The sequence below is a fragment of the Nannobrachium achirus genome (assembly GCF_963921795.1).
Source record: "Nannobrachium achirus genome assembly, chromosome: 1".
NCBI lineage: Eukaryota > Metazoa > Chordata > Actinopteri > Myctophiformes > Myctophidae > Nannobrachium > Nannobrachium achirus.
This window is the reverse complement of record NC_137810.1, coordinates 67377878-67398471: the sequence shown is the minus strand read 5'-3', so window position 1 is coordinate 67398471 and position 20594 is coordinate 67377878. Positions and strand designations below refer to the sequence as shown.

General features: G+C 44.7%; 1 protein-coding gene across 1 annotated transcript in view; it reads right to left on the bottom strand.

The window, feature by feature from the left end:
• Nucleotides 1–340: 340 nt before the first annotated feature.
• Nucleotides 341–20594, bottom strand: part of LOC308289542 (pleckstrin homology domain-containing family S member 1-like) — a 38598-nt gene continuing 18344 nt past the window's right edge. Inside the window, exons 12-14 of the mRNA XM_080731253.1 lie at nt 8732–8827; nt 1373–1508; nt 341–450 (exon numbers count right to left, since the gene is read on the bottom strand). Coding sequence (XP_080587379.1) covers nt 376–450; nt 1373–1508; nt 8732–8827 — 307 coding nt within the window. The 3' untranslated portion in view covers nt 341–375. The remainder of the gene's footprint in view (nt 451–1372; nt 1509–8731; nt 8828–20594) is intronic.

Here is a 20594-nt window from a genome sequence, read left to right as displayed (position 1 = left end):
CCAGGGATACTTAATGAACAGGTGGGTGTGGCCACATGAACACATCATTTTAACACGTTCTGTACACTTTTTGGAAAAGAAGTTCCTCCTTGTATAATCATAATACCTGACGATCATGTTTCAGGGGAGGAAAAAGATCACGGCAACCCGTCTTTAAGTATTGATACGTTATTACACTGCTTTCTTTATAAAAGAAGAAAGCTACATTTCACACAATGTTCAAACTCTAGTTGAACCAGAGAAGTGTGCAGCGGACGAAGACAGGTTGGATCCATGCAAACCACGGTCCAAGCAGCTGGACTCCGCCAGCCTCTACCAAGCAGGATCCAGCTGGAGCGTTTCCAACAGGACACTGGACAGACGGTCAGGACGGCCTCACCGGTCACTGCACAGGCAGCTGATCGAGTGCAACGGTGGGCATCCCGGCAGACGCAAGATGGTCAGCTTCACCTGAAAACACAACAAACACAGACAGACAGTCAGTCAGTCAGACCAATATTAGCTGCACATAATAGGCCTTGTCACAACTATCACATAATTGGCCGATTGCAATTATTTGAGATGGAGGCAATTATTATGAAGGCAGAATTGTTTGTATTAATTCATCTGTTGAAAAATTGCGGCAATAGCAGAAGGATCCACACATCCCAGACTCTTCTCCCTTCCCTAAAACACCCTGGACAACGCTCCACACACCCTAGACTCTTTTCCCTTCCCTAAAACACCCTGGACAATGCTCCACTCGTCCCAGACTCTTCTCCCTTCCGTAAAACACCCTGGACAACGCTCCACACGTCCCAGACTCTTCTCCCTTCCGTAAAACACCCTGGACAACGCTCCACACGTCCCAGACTCTTCTCCCTTCCCTAAAACACCCTGGACAACGCTCCACGCGTCCCAGACTCTTCTCCCTTCCCTAAAACACCCTGGACAACGCTCCACGCGTCCCAGACTCTTCTCCCTTCCGTAAAACACCCTGGACAACGCTCCACGCGTCCCAGACTCTTCTCCCTTCCCTAAAACACCCTGGACACACTTGATTCCTCCCCACAAACATTTCTGTGATGCCACTGCTGTTGTATCCTACTGGCTCACCTGCCAGTGAGGACATTAAGTCCTACTCCTCCTCCTGCGTGCCACCCCCAGCCTGTAGGATTATGTGCAATGACAATTATCACCCTCCCCCGCCCGGCCTCCCTTCCCTTAACACTACACTTCTACACAAACAAGCAGGTGGTGCTCCCTGAGGCAAAAACATTTTAGTTTTAGCATTTTGTAAGGTGGATAAAATGCCTACATTGTAAAATAGGATGGTAAAGTGTGCAGGTGGCAGTGTGTGCAACATGGGAGTGTGTTTTCTGTCTAAACGTACGTCGTTCTTCAGTAGTTTGCTCAGGTAGTTGTGGAATTCTCCCACGCTGCAGGTGTGGAGGTCGTTGATGGCCAGAATCTGATCTCCCTTATGGAACAGACAGGTGGTCTGAGGCTGGCCGGTCCATCCTGACACACTGCAACACAATGAACACACAATGAACACACAATGAACAGACAGGTGGTCTGAGGCTGCCCGGTCCATCCAGACACACTGCAACACAATGAACACACAATGAACAGACAGGTGGTCTGAGGCTGCCCGGTCCATCCAGACACACTGCAACACAATGAACACACAATGAACACACAATGAACACACAATGAACACACAATGAACACACACTGACACACACACACACACACACACACACACACACACACGCACACACGCATGCACATATGTAGATGCTGTGGTTTTCACATAAACCTTTTGCCATTCCTGTTATTTGAGGTTCTAAACATTACATTGAAATGGATTGAGACCCTTTTCACCCCACTGCAATTCATCATGTCAGATTTGTCATTTCAGATGTTAGCTACAGTATACTGTTCTAGGGGTGTAACGATAACTTCATTGAAAAATCAATTTAAATTATATTATACATATATTATACATATATATACATATAGCACCATACATGTACTTACAGTATATTATGTGTATTTGATTCATTTTCTATCAATTACAGACCATATTGTGGAGTGTCGCTAGGCAACCGCCTCACAGGTGAGCCTCACAGCACAGTGGGTCAGTGGAGAGGGAGGAGAGCTGGCTCTCAGAGACGACACCCAGCCCTGGGACAGGTAATAGAAGGGCGTTACCTGCCGAATTACCTGTTCCATCAGCCTAATCTGAGTACAGCTGCGTTGCTCAGGGCTGGGTCCCCTGGCCAAACAAAAGAGCCTCCTCTGCCTCAGTCTGCACTGACTCACTATGCTGGCGGTCGGGCTACTGGCGGTAAGAAAGCTTTAGATATTAAGCTACACTCCACATGTTCTGCTTCTAATTGTAATACAGAGGAATGTAATGTTAACCCGACGTTATCTGTCCTTCACCAGGCAATATAGAGGAGACGCTGAAGCTGACCTGGAGAGCCGCACGATGGAGAGTGCGAGGGTTTTGGAATTGTACCTGTAAACATCTCGTACTCTTGCGCACTGCCCGTGAGTGTGACGGCTTTGAAATTGTGCCTTGAAACATAAACCTACTACTGAAAGACTGCAAGTATCAATCCGCCCCGGGCCGGGGAGAACTTTGGTTACACTTATACTCGCTTAAGTTGTTTGACTTTGCTCTGCCTAGATAGCAATTCATTCTTTAAACAAATGTTGATCTGAGTTATTCTGAAACGTTTAAGAAAACGATACAATTTCTGTTTGGTGAAGTACTTGCATTGAACGGAGCGAGGCTCCGCTGCTGTTGTTTATTCTGCTATATACTAAATAAACGTGCCCAAAAGTGGCTTAAACTGTCCATTTGTCTGGTGTTGGTTGTGTTTTAAATCTGGGACCCCACATTTGGTGGAGAATCGGGTTTCGAACCTCACCAGCAACACACAATGGAACATGCACAGGCGCTTACGGCGCTGTTAAAAAGCCAGGCTGAGTTACAGACAGCCGTGCATGAGCTCATACGTAAAGTTAATAGGGATACAACAGCGGCGCGAGCCCCAGCCGAAGTACTCACTAAATTTGCCCCCGGTGACGATGATATTGAAGCTTATTTGGAATTGTTTGAGCGCACGGCTACTCGGGAACGGTGGCCACAGGCTGAGTGGGCCGCGGTTTTGGCACCGTTTCTGACTGGCGAGGCGCAGCGGGCTTGCCGCGACCTCTCAACAGCGGACGCTCGAGACTTTAATAAGTTAAAAGCAGCAATATTAGCAAGTTATGGTTATAGTATCCCGGCCCGGGCACAGCGGTACCACAATTGGATGTATAGAACTGACGGGCCGCCCCGTGCCCAGCTTGCTTCCTTGCTGCGTCTGACGACTAGTTGGCTGACCAGCCCGGGTGATCCCCCCGCTGTGGAGAGACTTGTAATCGACCGCTGCGTTAGAGCTTTGCCGCCAGACGCCCGACAATACGCATCTAGAGTGAGTCCCGGTTCGTTGGAAGAGCTGATAGCCCTGCTTGAGAACCACCATGTCAGCACAGAGATGATGAGGCGGGAGGAGCGCGCCGGCCGAGAGAAACAACGGCGACCAAGCTCTCCCCGCTCGCCACCACGTCCACGGAGCGCGCCGCCAGAGAGAAGCGGCCGAACTCCCCCTACCCAGCGGCGGTGCTACGTCTGCGGCCAGCCGGATCACCTGTCCTGGTCCTGTCCGGAGGTGAGGAGGGACGTGTCCATGCCCAGTGCGTCCGGCTCGGAGCAGCCAAGGCCGTGTCTACACTCCGGCACGGGAAAACGACGGCACGCCACGGTACCGGTGCGCATCCACGGCGTGGACACCCACGCCCTGTTGGATTCGGGCAGCGCTGTCACACTAGTTCACCCTGACCTGGCGGGGAAGGTGGGCGACGTCACCGTTCCTGTAACCTGCGTCCACGGTGATCTCCGCTTCTACCCCGTCACACAGATCAAAGTGCTCTCGCCGAGGGGAGACCTGCTCGTGACGGCTGGAGTGGTTCCCAACCTCCCTGTCCCACTGCTCATCGGCTCTGACTGCCCGCTCTACGATCAGTACTGGCCGCCGAGACGAAACCTTGAGGTACGAAGACGGCGCCGTCCCCGCCATAGCCAGCCGAGAACCACCTACCGCGCCTGCCCCGTGTTCGGCCCGAGCGACGAGGCCCACGACGACAGCACCTCCGCAGAGGAAAGAAGAGGGGGGGAGGAGGCGCTCGAGAGGGAGAGCGAGAAAAGTGAAGACGGGTTGGCAACCAGTGGAGCGCGGACCCGGCGGGGACGCCGGGCGGCCGCAGAGGACAGCGTGACGCCGGAGGGAGATGAAGCCCCCGGGTTTTCGGCATTGGAGCCGGACCGTGGGCTGAGGAGCGGGAAGTACGCCGCCGACCAATGGGCGGACCCGAACCTGAACCTAGCCAGGCAGCGTGTGGTGGCCATAGACGGCCAAAAGTGTGAGGGGGTGAGTGAATACACGTTTCCTTGCTTTATAGTGAAAAATGACCTATTGTACAGGCTAACTAAAGACAGGGCAGGTGACACTCTAGAGCAATTGTTGGTTCCTAAGTCTTATGTGTCACGGGTTCTGTATTTAGCCCATACTCACCAACTGGGGGCTCATTTGGCAGTAGAAAAGACTTACGAACGTATTTTGGCCCGGTTTTATTGGCCCGGCGTAAAACGGGCAGTAGAGGATTTTTGTAAAAGCTGCCCAGACTGCCAGAAAACAGCCCCACGGCCCTACTTTAGAAACCCCCTGATTCCTCTACCAATTATTGAAACCCCATTCTCACGTATCGCCATGGACATTGTGGGGCCCCTACCAAAATCTGGCCGAGGTCACAAGTACTTACTTGTAATAATCGACTATGCCACTAGGTTTCCCGAAGCTATTCCACTACGGGCGGCTACAGCCAAGGCCATAGCACACGAACTAGTCATGCTGTTTAGCCGGGTGGGAATTGCGAATGAAATTTTGACTGACCAGGGCACCTGTTTTATGTCAAGAGTTTTGTCAATGTTGTATCGGTGGCTTAAAGTTAAACGTATACGTACGTCAGTCTTTCACCCCCAGACAGATGGCCTCTGTGAACGCTTTAATGCGACATTAAAAAAAATGCTAAAGAAAATAATTGACAAAGATGGGAAAGATTGGGACCAATTAATTCCATATGTACTGTTTGCCATCCGAGAGGTTCCCCAGTCCTCCACGGGCTTCTCCCCCTTTGAACTGTTGTATGGGAGGAGTCCCCGTGGACTACTAGACATTGCAAAAGAAACTTGGGAGAGCCAACAGCCAGGCCACCGGAACGTAATTGAACATGTAGATGTTCTGCAGGCCCGGGCCAGGAAGGTGTGGCCCATAGTCAGAGAGCATATGCAACAAGCCCAGCGGGAGCAAGCTCGCACCTATAACCGGGGGGCCACCATTAGAGAATTCAAAGTGGGGGAGAAAGTCTTGGTCCTAATACCCACCTCTGAGTGTAAATTTCTGGCAAAATGGCACGGCCCCTACGAGGTGGTGGAGAAAGTGGGCCCTGTGAACTATTGTGTGAGCCAGCCGGGCCGCCGGAAACGGAAACAGATTTACCATGTGAACCTGTTGAAGAAATGGCATGTGGCGGAGCCGCTGCCGTCCTCTGTCCTATTAACGACCAGTTCTCCCCAGTCTTTCCCTGAAGTGCCCATAGGAGAGGACCTAGCCCCGGCACAGAAGCAAGACGTAAAAGAAGTGCTGAGTCGGGCCCGCGACGTCTTCTCCGTCCTGCCCGGTCGGACCCCGGTCATTCGCCATGACATCATAACTACACCCGGGAGGGTGGTCCGACTGCGACCGTATCGTATCCCAGAAGCCAGACGTAAAGCCATCAAGGAAGAAGTGGAGATGATGTTGGAGCTTGGAGTGATCGAGGAGTCTCGAAGTCCATGGTCCAGCCCTATCGTCATCGTCCCGAAGCCAGATGGGTCTCTACGCTTCTGCAATGACTTCCGAAAGCTGAATGAAGTCTCCGCCTTTGACGCATACCCCATGCCACGAGTAGACGAGCTGATCGAACGACTGGGCCCGGCGCGGTACGTGAGCACCCTCGACCTCACGAAAGGGTACTGGCAGGTACCCCTGACGGAGAGAGCCAAGGAGAAGACGGCCTTCTCCACCCCTGAGGGGCTCTACCAGTATACAGTCCTACCTTTCGGTGTCCATGGGGCCCCCGCCACCTTCCAACGGCTGATGGACTGCGTGTTGAGACCCCACCGGGACTACGCAGCCGCCTACCTCGACGACATCGTGATCCACAGCTCCAGCTGGGACCTGCACCTCCACCACCTGGAAGCTGTCCTAGGGGCCCTCCGCAAGGCTGGGCTCACCGCCAACGCCAAGAAGTGTCGCGTCGGTCTCACCGAGACCAACTACCTCGGTTTCACAATTGGTCGGGGGTGCGTGAAACCCCAGGAGAGGAAAGTGGAAAAAATAAGGAACTGGCCCCGCCCTGTCACCCAGAAACAGGTGAAGTCATATTTAGGCTTGTTGTCATATTATCAAAAGTTTATTAAAGGTTATGCTACTGTTGCAGCCCCCCTATACGACCTGACGCGCCAGTCCCTGCCCCGACTGGTCAGGTGGACGCCCGAGACGGAAACAGCTTTCCAAACGTTGAAAGACGCCCTGTGTGAAGAACCTGTGCTGGTGGCACCAGACTTCGAAAAGCCTTTCCTACTCCACACCGACGCCTCCAATACCGGGTTGGGAGCCGTGCTCGCCCAGGTGGTGAATGGAGAGGAGCACCCCGTCCTATATGTCAGCCGGAAGCTGTTGAAGCATGAAAGGAACTATGCCGTCGTGGAGAAAGAAGCTATTGCCGTGAAGTGGGCCATACATCACCTGAGGTATTACCTGTGGGGCCGCACCTTCACCCTCATCACTGACCATGCGCCCCTGAAGTGGATGTCTCGCAACAAGGATAGGAACAGCCGAGTCACACGCTGGTTCCTGGAGCTCCAAGACTATCATTTCAATGTGGAACACAGACCCGGGAAACAAATTCCCCATGCCGATGCCCTTTCAAGACTGTATGAAGATGAGAAGAGTGAAGCTCCCGCTAGCAACGGCGAGCTTAGGGGGAGGATGTGTGGAGTGTCGCTAGGCAACCGCCTCACAGGTGAGCCTCACAGCACAGTGGGTCAGTGGAGAGGGAGGAGAGCTGGCTCTCAGAGACGACACCCAGCCCTGGGACAGGTAATAGAAGGGCGTTACCTGCCGTATTACCTGTTCCATCAGCCTAATCTGAGTACAGCTGCGTTGCTCAGGGCTGGGTCCCCTGGCCAAACAAAAGAGCCTCCTCTGCCTCAGTCTGCACTGACTCACTATGCTGGCGGTCGGGCTACTGGCGGTAAGAAAGCTTTAGATATTAAGCTACACTCCACATGTTCTGCTTCTAATTGTAATACAGAGGAATGTAATGTTAACCCGACGTTATCTGTCCTTCACCAGGCAATATAGAGGAGACGCTGAAGCTGACCTGGAGAGCCGCACGATGGAGAGTGCGAGGGTTTTGGAATTGTACCTGTAAACATCTCGTACTCTTGCGCACTGCCCGTGAGTGTGACGGCTTTGAAATTGTGCCTTGAAACATAAACCTACTACTGAAAGACTGCAAGTATCAATCCGCCCCGGGCCGGGGAGAACTTTGGTTACACTTATACTCGCTTAAGTTGTTTGACTTTGCTCTGCCTAGATAGCAATTCATTCTTTAAACAAATGTTGATCTGAGTTATTCTGAAACGTTTAAGAAAACGATACAATTTCTGTTTGGTGAAGTACTTGCATTGAACGGAGCGAGGCTCCGCTGCTGTTGTTTATTCTGCTATATACTAAATAAACGTGCCCAAAAGTGGCTTAAACTGTCCATTTGTCTGGTGTTGGTTGTGTTTTAAATCTGGGACCCCACAATATGAATTAAGCCTTGAATTTTTGTTTTCGTCACTTCTCTAAGCCAATGATGTGATGACGGGTGGTCCAAATCAACATGGTACATAGCATGGTTCTCTAGGCCAATAATGTGATGAGCGGTGGTCCAGATGTACCACTCTGCTATGCCCGTAGATCCCGGAAATGTAATTAGCTTTAATCATTATGAAACAATTAAAAGTATGATCGCTGTATATAGCCGATTCAAACTCTATAGCCCGCCTCCTAACTGTATCCGGCCCTATTTCCGGTTCTGACCGGATCTAGGTTTCCGTATTCGGTCTAAGGCCCAATGATAGCTCAGGTCCCATAGGTTTCCATTGTAAACAAAGGAAGGAGCTGCACGGTCATATCATTGTCTTTTTTCATGCGTTTTGTTTTATTTGATAGCTGTTTGATTCTTGGTATATGGCATATGATCTGCACACATATCGTCTGCTATGTACGCGAACGTGTCCACGTGTTACCATAGCGCACAGCTGGCTGTTTCCAATGTTTTCTTATGTAAACACTGGCGGATACAGCAGGGATACAGCCTGGCAACGGATATGTCTATTCCAATGGATTTTTTTTTAATTCGAAAGCTGTCATCGAGTCTACCCGTCTACTACATGAGTCGCGCACAGATCGTGCACTATGCGTGCACGTGCCCACGTTAAAAGGTAAGGACAATTTGGCAGGAAAACAGTTCAGCCTATGTTTAAAATAGCAGCAAATGAGTTAATGTGATGACCGGCAGATCAGATCAACATGGTACATACCATGGTTTGCCGTCCATCTCGGTCAGCGTCAGGTGTTTCTTCAAGTCGGCCCGGTTGACATCGATGTCCTTCTCTTCTGGGACCGTGTCGCCAAGGCTTGGAAAGGAAAGGGAAAAAAACAACTCAAAGGATGTTGCAGTTCATATTAAAACAGAGGGTGACGGACCCCTATTCTGGGAAAATGAATCTACACAGCTCCCACTGCCACTTAACTAATTAAAAAAAAATCTCTCAACTCAAAATTATTGTTAGTCCAAGTCCCAAATTGTGGAGCATTGCGAGCTTGCAGAGCTTGCAGATCATGATTCGAGGCTGATTCTTTTCATACCAGCCAAAGGTACGGCTCCTCCATACCTCCAAAACCTGATCAACTCCTACACCCCCACCCGTTCATCAGCCAACACAGGGATGCTGACAGAACCCTCGCTAAAAACCCCAGGGCAAAAATCCACTCGTCCGAGACAGTTTGCCCTCCTGGCCCCCAAGCCGTGGAATAAACTCCCTGTTGCACTTAGATCAACGGACTCACTCGCTAGCTTTCACCGTGGACTGAAGACTCACCTTTTCAGACTCCACCTAAACCCATAGCACTACTGAAACACTCAATGACCATACATGAAGCTAGTTAGCATTTGTTTTTAGGTTTTTTAGAATCCTTTTTTTCTTTACTGATTATATTGTTTTTTAGATTGATATTCATATGCATTTGTTATATTGTTGTTGATGTTCTGACATATTATCTTGTTTATTATAGTGATGCATTATCTGCTTATTGTAAGTCGCTTTGGATTAAAAGTGTCTGCTAAATGCCTAAAATGTAAACTGTAACTGTAATACCTTTTATTGTCCTTTCACTATCTTGTATATCTTTTTATGTTTGTCTTATTTAGTTTGAATTGTTGATGTTAATGGATGTACTTTGCTTTTTTTATTAATGTATATTTTATCCTTAGATTTTACTCTACTGTTTTTGTTTTCCTAATGGCTGTAGCTTTGTGTTGTTGTTGTTGGTGTGGTTCGAAAAGTGCCCTCTAAAGTTATGTATTTACTGCTTGCTTACTTCCAGGTGCTTCCAGGGGATGTCGCTGATGACATGTTGAGGCTGGGTGGGTGGGGCTATAAGCTGACAGTTTTATGATGTCATAAAGACATCATGGAGCAGCAGGAGAACAATGTCAATGAACTTGGCTCAACTTAAACTCAATGCAACACGGAGAGGGTGAGGAAGCTGTCAATCAAAGCCGGTCTGTGCAAGCCACAGAGAAGAGAGGTAACTGAATACACACAAGCTGTTGTGGAACTACTAATGTTTCCCCTTTTATACTTAAATAAGTAGTTCACCCCCAAGATTACTTTTTTCCCCCCTCTATGCATGGAGACTTGATTATAGTAAATGTACCCCCATTCATTTCCGGATGGGGACACAAATGCATTTGGGTGGCATGAGTAATCAATAGAAAAAAAAAGTTTTAAGGGCTTGTGGGGCGTCACGATACCATACGTGAACTCCGTAGTCAAACAGGGGCTGGATTATTGCACCAGCTATGGTCTTCAGTGTGTTGAAATTGACCATTGGGGCGATCCTCTGTAGGAAGCGAGTTCGTTGGTTTATTTTATTTATTACTTTAGAAGTCATCTTTTCGCTGGAAAGATTAGCTTCAAGGATACATCCTAAGTAAGAGATTTCGTTTTTACGTGTTATGACCTTGTCACCCACTTTGATTGTGAAGTTATCGACTTTTTTGAGGTTATGATTTGATCCAAAGAGGATGGACTCAGTTTTTCCCAAGTGAACTGCTTCCCACGCCTTTGGCTCTTTCCTCTTCTCCACAAGGAATGCCTTGGACGCTACCTACGCGTGCCACGAGACATGTGCCAAAACCCTGCAGTCTGACAAATGCATGTCTGATAACATGGAACCTGTTATTAGGACCTGCTCTGGCTTTCCATTGTCTGACTCCTGCAACAGTTATGCAGAAATATGAGCCGAATGATCCTTTGCTACAGTGATACTGTATATATCAGGTGTGGGCAACATTGATGATGGAGAGGGCCACTATATTTCCACCTTCACTCTAGAGGGCCACATTGCATATTGCTACGTGCTACTTTGTCATTCTAGTATCTCATACAAAAGAAGCAAAAATAGCCGATCTACAAGCTCCAAACGCATCGCGCTGCGATGCGTTTTGAGCTTGTAGATCGGCTATTTTTGCTTCTTTTGAATCGGAATCTTTAATTATTTTTTGTTCTTTTTTTTTGGGGAATCCTCAAATGTAACATTTTGATTTCATTTCAATTTAGTTATATACTCACGATGAATACTCATGATGAATGATTTAGGCTATGGACAGTTATGGCTATCACGATCCACGATCGTATCACAATGTATATTTATTTTATTAGGATAATTTATTAACCCTTAAGTTCTGTTCAGATTCACTACACCTTCGTTCTGTTCGGGTCATTTTGACCCGGGGGATATTTGGTTTAAAAACAACAACACTAATATAAATTTTAACTTAACAAATCATCATGATACATTGACTTTGACTCAATACCAAACAATTCATATGATATATATGGTAAATGTTTGCATTTCTGCTTTGCTATATCACATTAAACACTGAACGAGCTAGGCGTTTTTACTGATTTAGCTGGAATTCATGTAAAAAAACTACTTTATTTAATACTGGGCAATATTGCTCATGCTTATAGGAAAAAATTAAAATCAGACAGGGGGGCTTCGGAAGGGGGGTGTTAGAAGGGGGGGGGCTGTGTGTCTGTGTTTTGGCACAATACTGTGTATTTCTGTGCATAATTATGTGCTTCCGGGTCAAAATGACCCGAACAGCACTTAAGGTTCAAAAAATATGAGGGGGGTGTAGCATGGGTGTAGTGCAAAAAGATTTTTTTTACACGTTCATCTCAGAAGAATCTTTAAGGCCAGTGAGTTTCAGACGGAAAAAATTTAAACTTCTACCTTTTTTTTTCAAATGAAAATGTAAAACGGGTCAAAATGACCCGAACAGAACTTAAGGGTTAATAAGATATATGATTGATTATGTGTAGGCTATTGTAACTGTAGGACAACTGCTGGTCAACTATTTTGAGCAGACTGATGAAACCCTAGTTTTATACGGTTGTATTTGAAAACACAAAGGCTGCACGGCGAGCTTGACAAAGATGTGCACCTTATAACTGCCTCTGTGTCAGTTTGAACTTTGTTGAAGTGTTTTGCTAGAATCGACCTCAATCGGATCAATGAACATGATTGATTGATTGATTGATTTCACAGTAAATGTACAGTAAATATGACGGATTTAGCTATAAGCATCTACCTACATAATGGAAAAACACCACAGCAACAACATGACAAACCAGAGAGAACTTACAGCTGCCTAAAAACTCATTTTAAGAATACCATACCTATAGTTTAAAGTAAACCCAACTGCACTGGATGGGGGAAGAAGGCTCCTGTAGCTTACATACCTGACACGTATGAAATGCTAATTTAACATACAGTATAGGCTACTGTAATTAACACATTCCTGTTTTAGTGCTCAACCTGAACTCAGCAGCGTATAGAATGTTAACCATCATGTTTGGTGTTTCCCTGACCTCAGGGTTCTACTGCTAAACACAACATTCCGAGGAAATCCTTATTATCCCCAGTATGTCAGCCTTTTGATTGGTCTCTTTGACTGCCTGACTGACCAATCAGCAAGCTCCTTGCTTCTGTATAGCAGCGGTTGTCTTTTATGAGAAAGATATCCAGTTCTTGTGAAAAACTAAAAAACTAAAACAACACCAACCAAAAAACGAAGTTACAGATCTGTAAGGGAGCTGCTCTCAATAACTTTGAGTCCACACGATAACAATAGTGGTGGGAAATATAGCTGTAGTCTTACGGTATACGTCTGTCTCTGATGAAGTTAGCATATGGAGATAAAAGCTTTCTGCCCGACAGGGACGTGCAGAGAATGTCAGAGAGGCAGGGGGGGTGACATTTCTAACAGGGCCTTTTGGTGAAAATATAAAGAATATTAGTATAATATACTGTACGCCCCTGGGGGCAGAAAGAGCGAATACACTTTCCAAAGTGCATTCGCTGTCCCTCCCTGGGGGGACTCCTATCAAACGTGTTTAGAACGGGCACACATTATTGTGTATCATTATTTTATGCTTTAACTATTGAAAAATAGCAGATATACAAGCTCACAGCGCGGCACCGAGTGCCGCGCTACGAGCTTGTAGATCTGTTATTTTTACCCAATTCTATAAGTGTCTTTTGAATCCTTCTAAGGTTTTTGGAAAAACCCTATGTTTCTATGTCAGCAATCTGGCCGGCCATCATCAAAGAAAAGGTCCTTTTCACTTAACTGGAGCTCAGTTAGTCTGTTCTTGAGAGACTACTATGTCAGTGGTTCTCAAACATTTTCATGTGAAGCACCCCCAAAATGATATTTATTTGGCCACGGACCCCCATCTCAAAATATTTAGTTCCAGGGACCCCCCCAGAAGCTTAAATTGAGTTACAATCGTTCGCTTTGAAAATACATATATTCAAAGATTTGCACACATTTTCATGACTTTTTCAAAAATAGCAGATCTACAAGCTCTCAGTGCCGCGCTGTGAGCTTGTATATCTGCTATTTTTCACTGGTTAAAGCATTCCATATTTCTAGGCCTAAATGGGTTAAAGTGTAACAAAATATGAGCGCCGAAACAGAGATATGGGAGGGGACACTGACAGCCACAAACTGTTTGTTTGGCGCTTTCCCCTCACATATCTCTACAGCGGAGACCAAACTGGCTCAACTGGTCGTTGTTTATTCTGGTCTGTGGACCGGACAGGCTCTGCAGAGAGCAGCTCATGCAGTGAATGTCGTCAGGCCAGGTATTTGAGCCAAAGGAAGCTGCAGTTTGTTTATACTGACTGACTGACTGACTGACTGACTGAATGCTGCTATTTTGGTATCTAGGACACAGACTGTCACTGGTGTGGCTCGAGAGGAGGAGAGGCTCTGGTGTGCAAGGCTAAAGCCATGGTGCTCTATATCAGAGGTTCCCAAACTTTTATATACATATATTTTTCATATGAGGCACCCCTACATTGTATTCATAACCTTATAGTGGAAGCTCTAGCCCCGAAAAATAAGCTGTTAACTTCAAGTCATGATGCAAAGGTCCCCTTTGGCATGGAAGTACCTTAGGACAATAGGAAAGAATTTATCCAAAGAGACAAGTTAGATCACCCTTCATTTTCTTTTTATAGCCATTTTAAAAATGGCCGCCAACAATAAACCACTATTACACCATACCCCATATCTTTGCTTCTGTTAGAGCTATAATAATAATATTGGTGTCAAAGTGTACATTTTTGGGGTCTAGGAATTCAATTAAATAGGTTTCAAAGCAAAAAACCCAATACTTCACTAATTAACATGACAGCGGGGGGTAAAATATGCAAATTTCATGAAAAATAACATGTTTTAACAGGGTAACCTACCCCCCCACCCCTCCCCTTAAACTTTGATTCACCTTTCCTTTGGTATGGAAGTACCTTAGGGCCATAGGAAACAATTTATCCAAAGAGACAAGTTAGATCACCCTTCATTTTCTTTTTATAGCCATTTTAAAAATGGCCGCCAACAATAAACCACTATTACACCAGACCCCATTTTTGGGGTCTAGGAATTCAATTAAATAGGTTTCAAAGCAAAAAACCCAATACTTCACTAATTAACATGACAGCGGGGGGTAAAATATGCAAATTTCATGAAAAATAACATGTTTTAACAGGGTAACCTACCCCCCCACCCCTCCCCTTAAACTTTGATTCACCTTTCCTTTGGTATGGAAGTACCTTAGGGCCATAGGAAACAATTTATCCAAAGAGACAAGTTAGATCACCCTTCATTTTCTTTTTATAGCCATTTTAAAAATGGCCGCCAACAATAAACCACTATTACACCAGACCCCATATCTTTGCTTCTGTTAGAGCTATACTAATAATATTGGTGTCAAAGTGTACATTTATGGGGTCTAGGAATTCAACTAAACAGGTTTCAATGCAAAAAACCCAATACTTCACTAATTAACATGACAGCGGGGGGTAAAATATGCAAATTTCATGAAAAATAACACGTTTTAACAGGGTAACTTACCCCCTCACCCCTCCCCCTAAACTTTGATTCACTTTTCCTTTGGTATGGAAGTACCTTAGGGCCATAGGAAACAATTTATCCAAAGAGACAATTTAGATCACCCTTCATTTTCTATCTATAGCCATTTTAAAAATGGCCGCCGACAATAAACCACTATTACACCAGACCCCAACTTTGCTTCTGTTAGAGCTATAATAATAATATTGGTGTCAAAGTGTACATTTACACCAGACCCCATATCTTTGCTTCTGTTAGAGCTATACTAATAATATTGGTGTCAAAGTGTACATTTATGGGGTCTAGGAATTCAACTAAACAGGTTTCAATGCAAAAAACCCAATACTTCACTAATTAACATGACAGCGGGGGGTAAAATATGCAAATTTCATGAAAAATAACACGTTTTAACAGGGTAACTTACCCCCTCACCCCTCCCCCTAAACTTTGATTCACTTTTCCTTTGGTATGGAAGTACCTTAGGGCCATAGGAAACAATTTATCCAAAGAGACAATTTAGATCACCCTTCATTTTCTATCTATAGCCATTTTAAAAATGGCCGCCGACAATAAACCACTATTACACCAGACCCCAACTTTGCTTCTGTTAGAGCTATAATAATAATATTGGTGTCAAAGTGTACATTTTTGGGGTCTAGGAATTCAACTAAACAGGTTTCAATGCAAAAAAAAACAATACTTCACTAGTTAACATGACAGCGGGGGGTAAAATATGCTAATTTCATGAAAAATAACACGTTTTAACAGGGTAACTTACCTCCCCACCCTCCCCCTAAACTTTGATTAAATTTTCCTTTGGTATGGAAGTACCCTGTGGCCATAGGAAACAATGTATCCAAAGACACAATTTAGATCACCCTTCATTTTCTATCTATAGCCATTTTAAAAATGGCCGCCAACAATAAACCACTATTACACCAGACCCCATCTTTGCTTCTGTTAGAGCTATAATAATAATATTGGTGTCAAAGTGTACATTTTTGGGGTCTAGGAATTCAACTAAACAAGTTACAATGTAAAGAACCCAATACTTCACTAATTAACATGACAGCGGGGGGTAAAATATGCAAATTTCATGAAAAAGAATACGTTTTAACAGGGTAACATAGACTTGTAATGTAATTTATAGTGCACGGATCGTGCACGCCCATGCCTAGATGATGCACCACGTGTGTGCCCACTGTTCACAGCTTTCAAACAAAAAAAATCCGCTTGGAAATCCGTTCAGGCATTCATGATTTATCAGCCATTATGTTTTCTTCAGATGTAAACAAACATGGCTGGCATGTTTGAAAGAATGGGTTGGTATGGGGTTTAAACATTAGGGGTATATATATAGTAACTGTATTGAAATATCGTTTTTAACTTAAAAAATCGAAGTAGATCGAAATGAAAACAGCTAAAATCGAATCGTATAGTTTAATTTTGTATCGTATCGAATCGGCAGTGCAAAGAATCGATTGTATCGATACTACCTACTTGGGCATTGTATTTAGCATTTTTAAGAAGAAAAAATGAAAAGGAGAGGTTTAATTACTTTTCCTTTCCATATAGCTACACTGGTCTATCGATAAATGTGTGTAATATCTGGGTTCATGTCAAGGTGCACGTTTGTCAATATACAAAGTCCATGTATTTGGCAGATAATCACTGTGTTTACTCATTTATATCCATAATAATACATGTTTCCCTTAAAAACCAGCACTATCCACATCTTTCACACAGATTTAATTTCTTTGCTAAATAGTTACTATATCCATTTTAAATAATTAAATCGAATCGTATCGTATCGCCATGAATGAACCAATATCGTCCATGTATCGTATCGTCAACCATATATCGAGATATGTATCGAATCGCTATTAAAATGTATCGTTACACCCCTATTAAACATGCAATTTCGCTGGCATGTTTGAAAGAATGGGTTGGTATGGGGTTTAAACATTAGGGGTATATATATAGTAACTGTATTGAAATATCGTTTTTAACTTAAAAAATCGAAGTAGATCGAAATGAAAACAGCTAAAATCGAATCGTATAGTTTAATTTTGTATCGTATCGAATCGGCAGTGCAAAGAATCGATTGTATCGATACTACCTACTTGGGCATTGTATTTAGCATTTTTAAGAAGAAAAAATGAAAAGGAGAGGTTTAATTACTTTTCCTTTCCATATAGCTACACTGGTCTATCGATAAATGTGTGTAATATCTGGGTTCATGTCAAGGTGCACGTTTGTCAATATACAAAGTCCATGTATTTGGAAGATAATCACTGTGTTTACTCATTTATATCCATAATAATACATGTTTCCCTTAAAAACCAGCACTATCCACACCTTTCACACAGATTTAATTTCTTTGCTAAATAGTTACTATATCCATTTTAAATAATTAAATCGAATCGTATCGTATCGCCATGAATGAACCAATATCGTCCATGTATCGTATCGTCAACCATATATCGAGATATGTATCGAATCGCTATTAAAATGTATCGTTACACCCCTATTAAACATGCAATTTCGCGATCGCGATCATGCCTATTACATTTCTGGAGGTCCAAAAAACATTTTTGAAAAAAATAAATAAATCCCAAACTCGGGAAACTCGGGGTTGGCACAGCGGTGGTACCAATACAAACTCGGGAAACTCGGGGTTGGCACCATATGTGTTAACAGTAAACAAATCATTTACTGATGCAAACTTGGACACATCATCAGTGTTGTTTCCTGGAGTCACTGGGTGTTTTGGGTCCTGCAAGAGTCAGCCTCCTCAGGCGACCCGACTGAAGCTGATCAGACCTCGTTATGTATCCAAGTGGCATGCTTCTGTCCCCACTGCTCTCCCCTCTTAATCTGGAGGCTTTTTCTGCTGCATCCCCAATGTTGCCTATGGCTCTTCTTTGTTGGCAACTGTTATGCACAGTGGCGTAGCTGTGCTTAGGGAGTGACTGGCAAATTCCAGACTGCTAGATGTCAGGTCTCAATCTGGACAGGGAAATGTGTGGTGGAATTTTCAGCTGCCTCTCCAGGTCAACTGTCATCACTAAGTCTCGGGCTGTGGAGAGCAAACCAGCAGAGCAGTTCTTTGTTGTTTTCTCTGACCTTTTCCCTTCCTTGACACAGTGAATGGCCTTAGCTGTGGCTTGGGAGTATTGGATGCCCTTGATGCCCTTGCTGATTGCTTAAGCGATGGATTTCAGGACCTGGTCGTTCCTCAATAGAAACCGGCCCTCAGGCCTCACCCAGCGCCTTGGAGCAGCTGCTCAGGATATGTTCAGGATATGTACGGTACCTGGGTGCTCAGGATCTGTACTGCAGATATTCCTGTGCCCTTGCCACAAACTCCTCCCTGACTGAGCTGAAACAGAGCCTGAGTTTATTGGTCTTCCTGTACAGCCTGATTTTGCTTAGGCTGCGGCCCAGCCATCTTTATTCAGCCATCATAGATGTAGAGGCCAGAGGATTTTTGGGTGCATTTCATGCTGGTAAACACAGGCCTTGGATCTTCAAGGGAGCCCCCCCAGGTCAGCACTGGTTGCCTTGATGGAATCTCTGTCATTCAGAGTGCGGTTGAAGACATTTCCAAGGCTCATCACCGGCTTCTCAATGACTGATGGGATCTGGTGTTCTCCCAGACTGAAGCGAATTTGTCTATGATATTCCCCTTCTTTTGGAAAAAAATTCCCTTACCAGGTATATTCCAGCACATGCCATTGCTCACAGTCTTGGACCATCCAAGGCAATGGCACTGCCAGCATTCCATGCTTTAATGGGGAGCAACACAGCCTTTGGCAAGGGCAAGAAGACAGTCCGTGCAGCAGTCCTTGCCTGAACTCACCTTACCTCTTCAGCTGCTCTCTGGCCCTAGCCCCACCACTGAGATGATCTCCACCCACACACCCATTCTCCAGAAATCTCTCCAAAAGCTGTATGGTGTTTCCGGGGGGGAGAGTGTTTTCTGCTGGTGTTTCAGTCCGAGCGTATCAAAGGGTGCGTTTGGAAATGTGCACCGGGTGTGTGCTCAGTGTAGTGAGTGCCTAAACCCAACCCTAACCTCAGTAAAACTATGCCTAAAACTAACCCTAACCAGACCCAGTGCCCATTTCCGAACGCACCATTTGATACACTCGGACTGAAACACCAGCAGAAAACACTCTCCCGTTTCCGGGGATGACGTTAGGACTGTGTCCTAATGCTCGACTCTCCCTCTTACTTCACAAATGAAGCTACTTTGATCACATGCCATCAAGCAGTGATGCGCTCCATTGGAAGTGCAAGACAGACTGTATTATTGTAGCTATGGGTTCTGGTGTAATAGTGGTTTATTGTCGTCGGCCATTTTTAAAATGGCTATAAATAGAAAATGAAGGGTTATCTAAATTGTCTCTTTGGATTTGTTTTTTCCTATGGCCCTAAGGTACTTCCATACCAAAGGAAAAGTAAATCAAAGTTTAGGGGGAGGGGTGGGGGGGTAAGTTACCCTGTTAAAACATATTATATTTTCATGACATATGCATATTTTACCCTCCGCTGTCCTGTTAATTAGTGAAGTATTGGGTTTTTTGCATTGAAACCTGTTTAGTTGAATTCCTAGACCCCATAAATGTACACTTTGACACCAATAATATTATTATAGCTCTAACAGAAGCAAAGTGTGATGCGCTCCATTGGAAGTGCAAGACAGACTGTATTATTGTAGCTATGGGTTCTGGTGTAATAGTGGTTTATTGTCGTCGGCCATTTTTAAAATGGCTATAAATAGAAAATGAAGGGTTATCTAAATTGTCTCTTTGGATTTGTTTTTTCCTATGGCCCTAAGGTACTTCCATACCAAAGGAAAAGTAAATCAAAGTTTAGGGGGAGGGGTGGGGGGGTAAGTTACCCTGTTAAAACATATTATATTTTCATGACATATGCATATTTTACCCTCCGCTGTCCTGTTAATTAGTGAAGTATTGGGTTTTTTGCATTGAAACCTGTTTAGTTGAATTCCTAGACCCCATAAATGTACACTTTGACACCAATAATATTATTATAGCTCTAACAGAAGCAAAGTTGGGGTCTGGTGTAATAGTGGTTCATTGTTGGCGGCCATTTTTAAAATGGCTATAGATAGAAAATGAAGGGTGATCTAAATTGTCTCTTTGGATAAATTGTTTCCTATGGCCCTAAGGTACTTCCATACCAAAGGAAAGGTGAATCAAAGTTTAGGGGGAGGGTGGGGGTGTAAGTTGCTCTGTTAAAACGTATTCTTTTTCATGAAATTTGCATATTTTACCCCCCGCTGTCATGTTAATTAGTGAAGTATTGTTTTTTTTGCATTGAAACCTGTTTAGTTGAATTCCTAGACCCCAAAAATGTACACTTTGACACCAATATTATTATTATAGCTCTAACAGAAGCAAAGTTGGGGTCTGGTGTAATAGTGGTTTATTGTTGGAGGCCATTTTTAAAATGGCTATAGATAGAAAATGAAGGGTGATCTAAATTGTCTCTTTGGATAAATTGTTTCCTATGGCCCTAAGGTACTTCCATACCAAAGGAAAAGTGAATCAAAGTTTAGGGGGAGGGGTGGTGAAGGTGAATCAAAGTTTAGGGGGAGGGTGGGGGGTGTAAGTTGCTCTGTTAAAACGTATTCTTTTTCATGAAATTTGCATATTTTACCCCCCGCT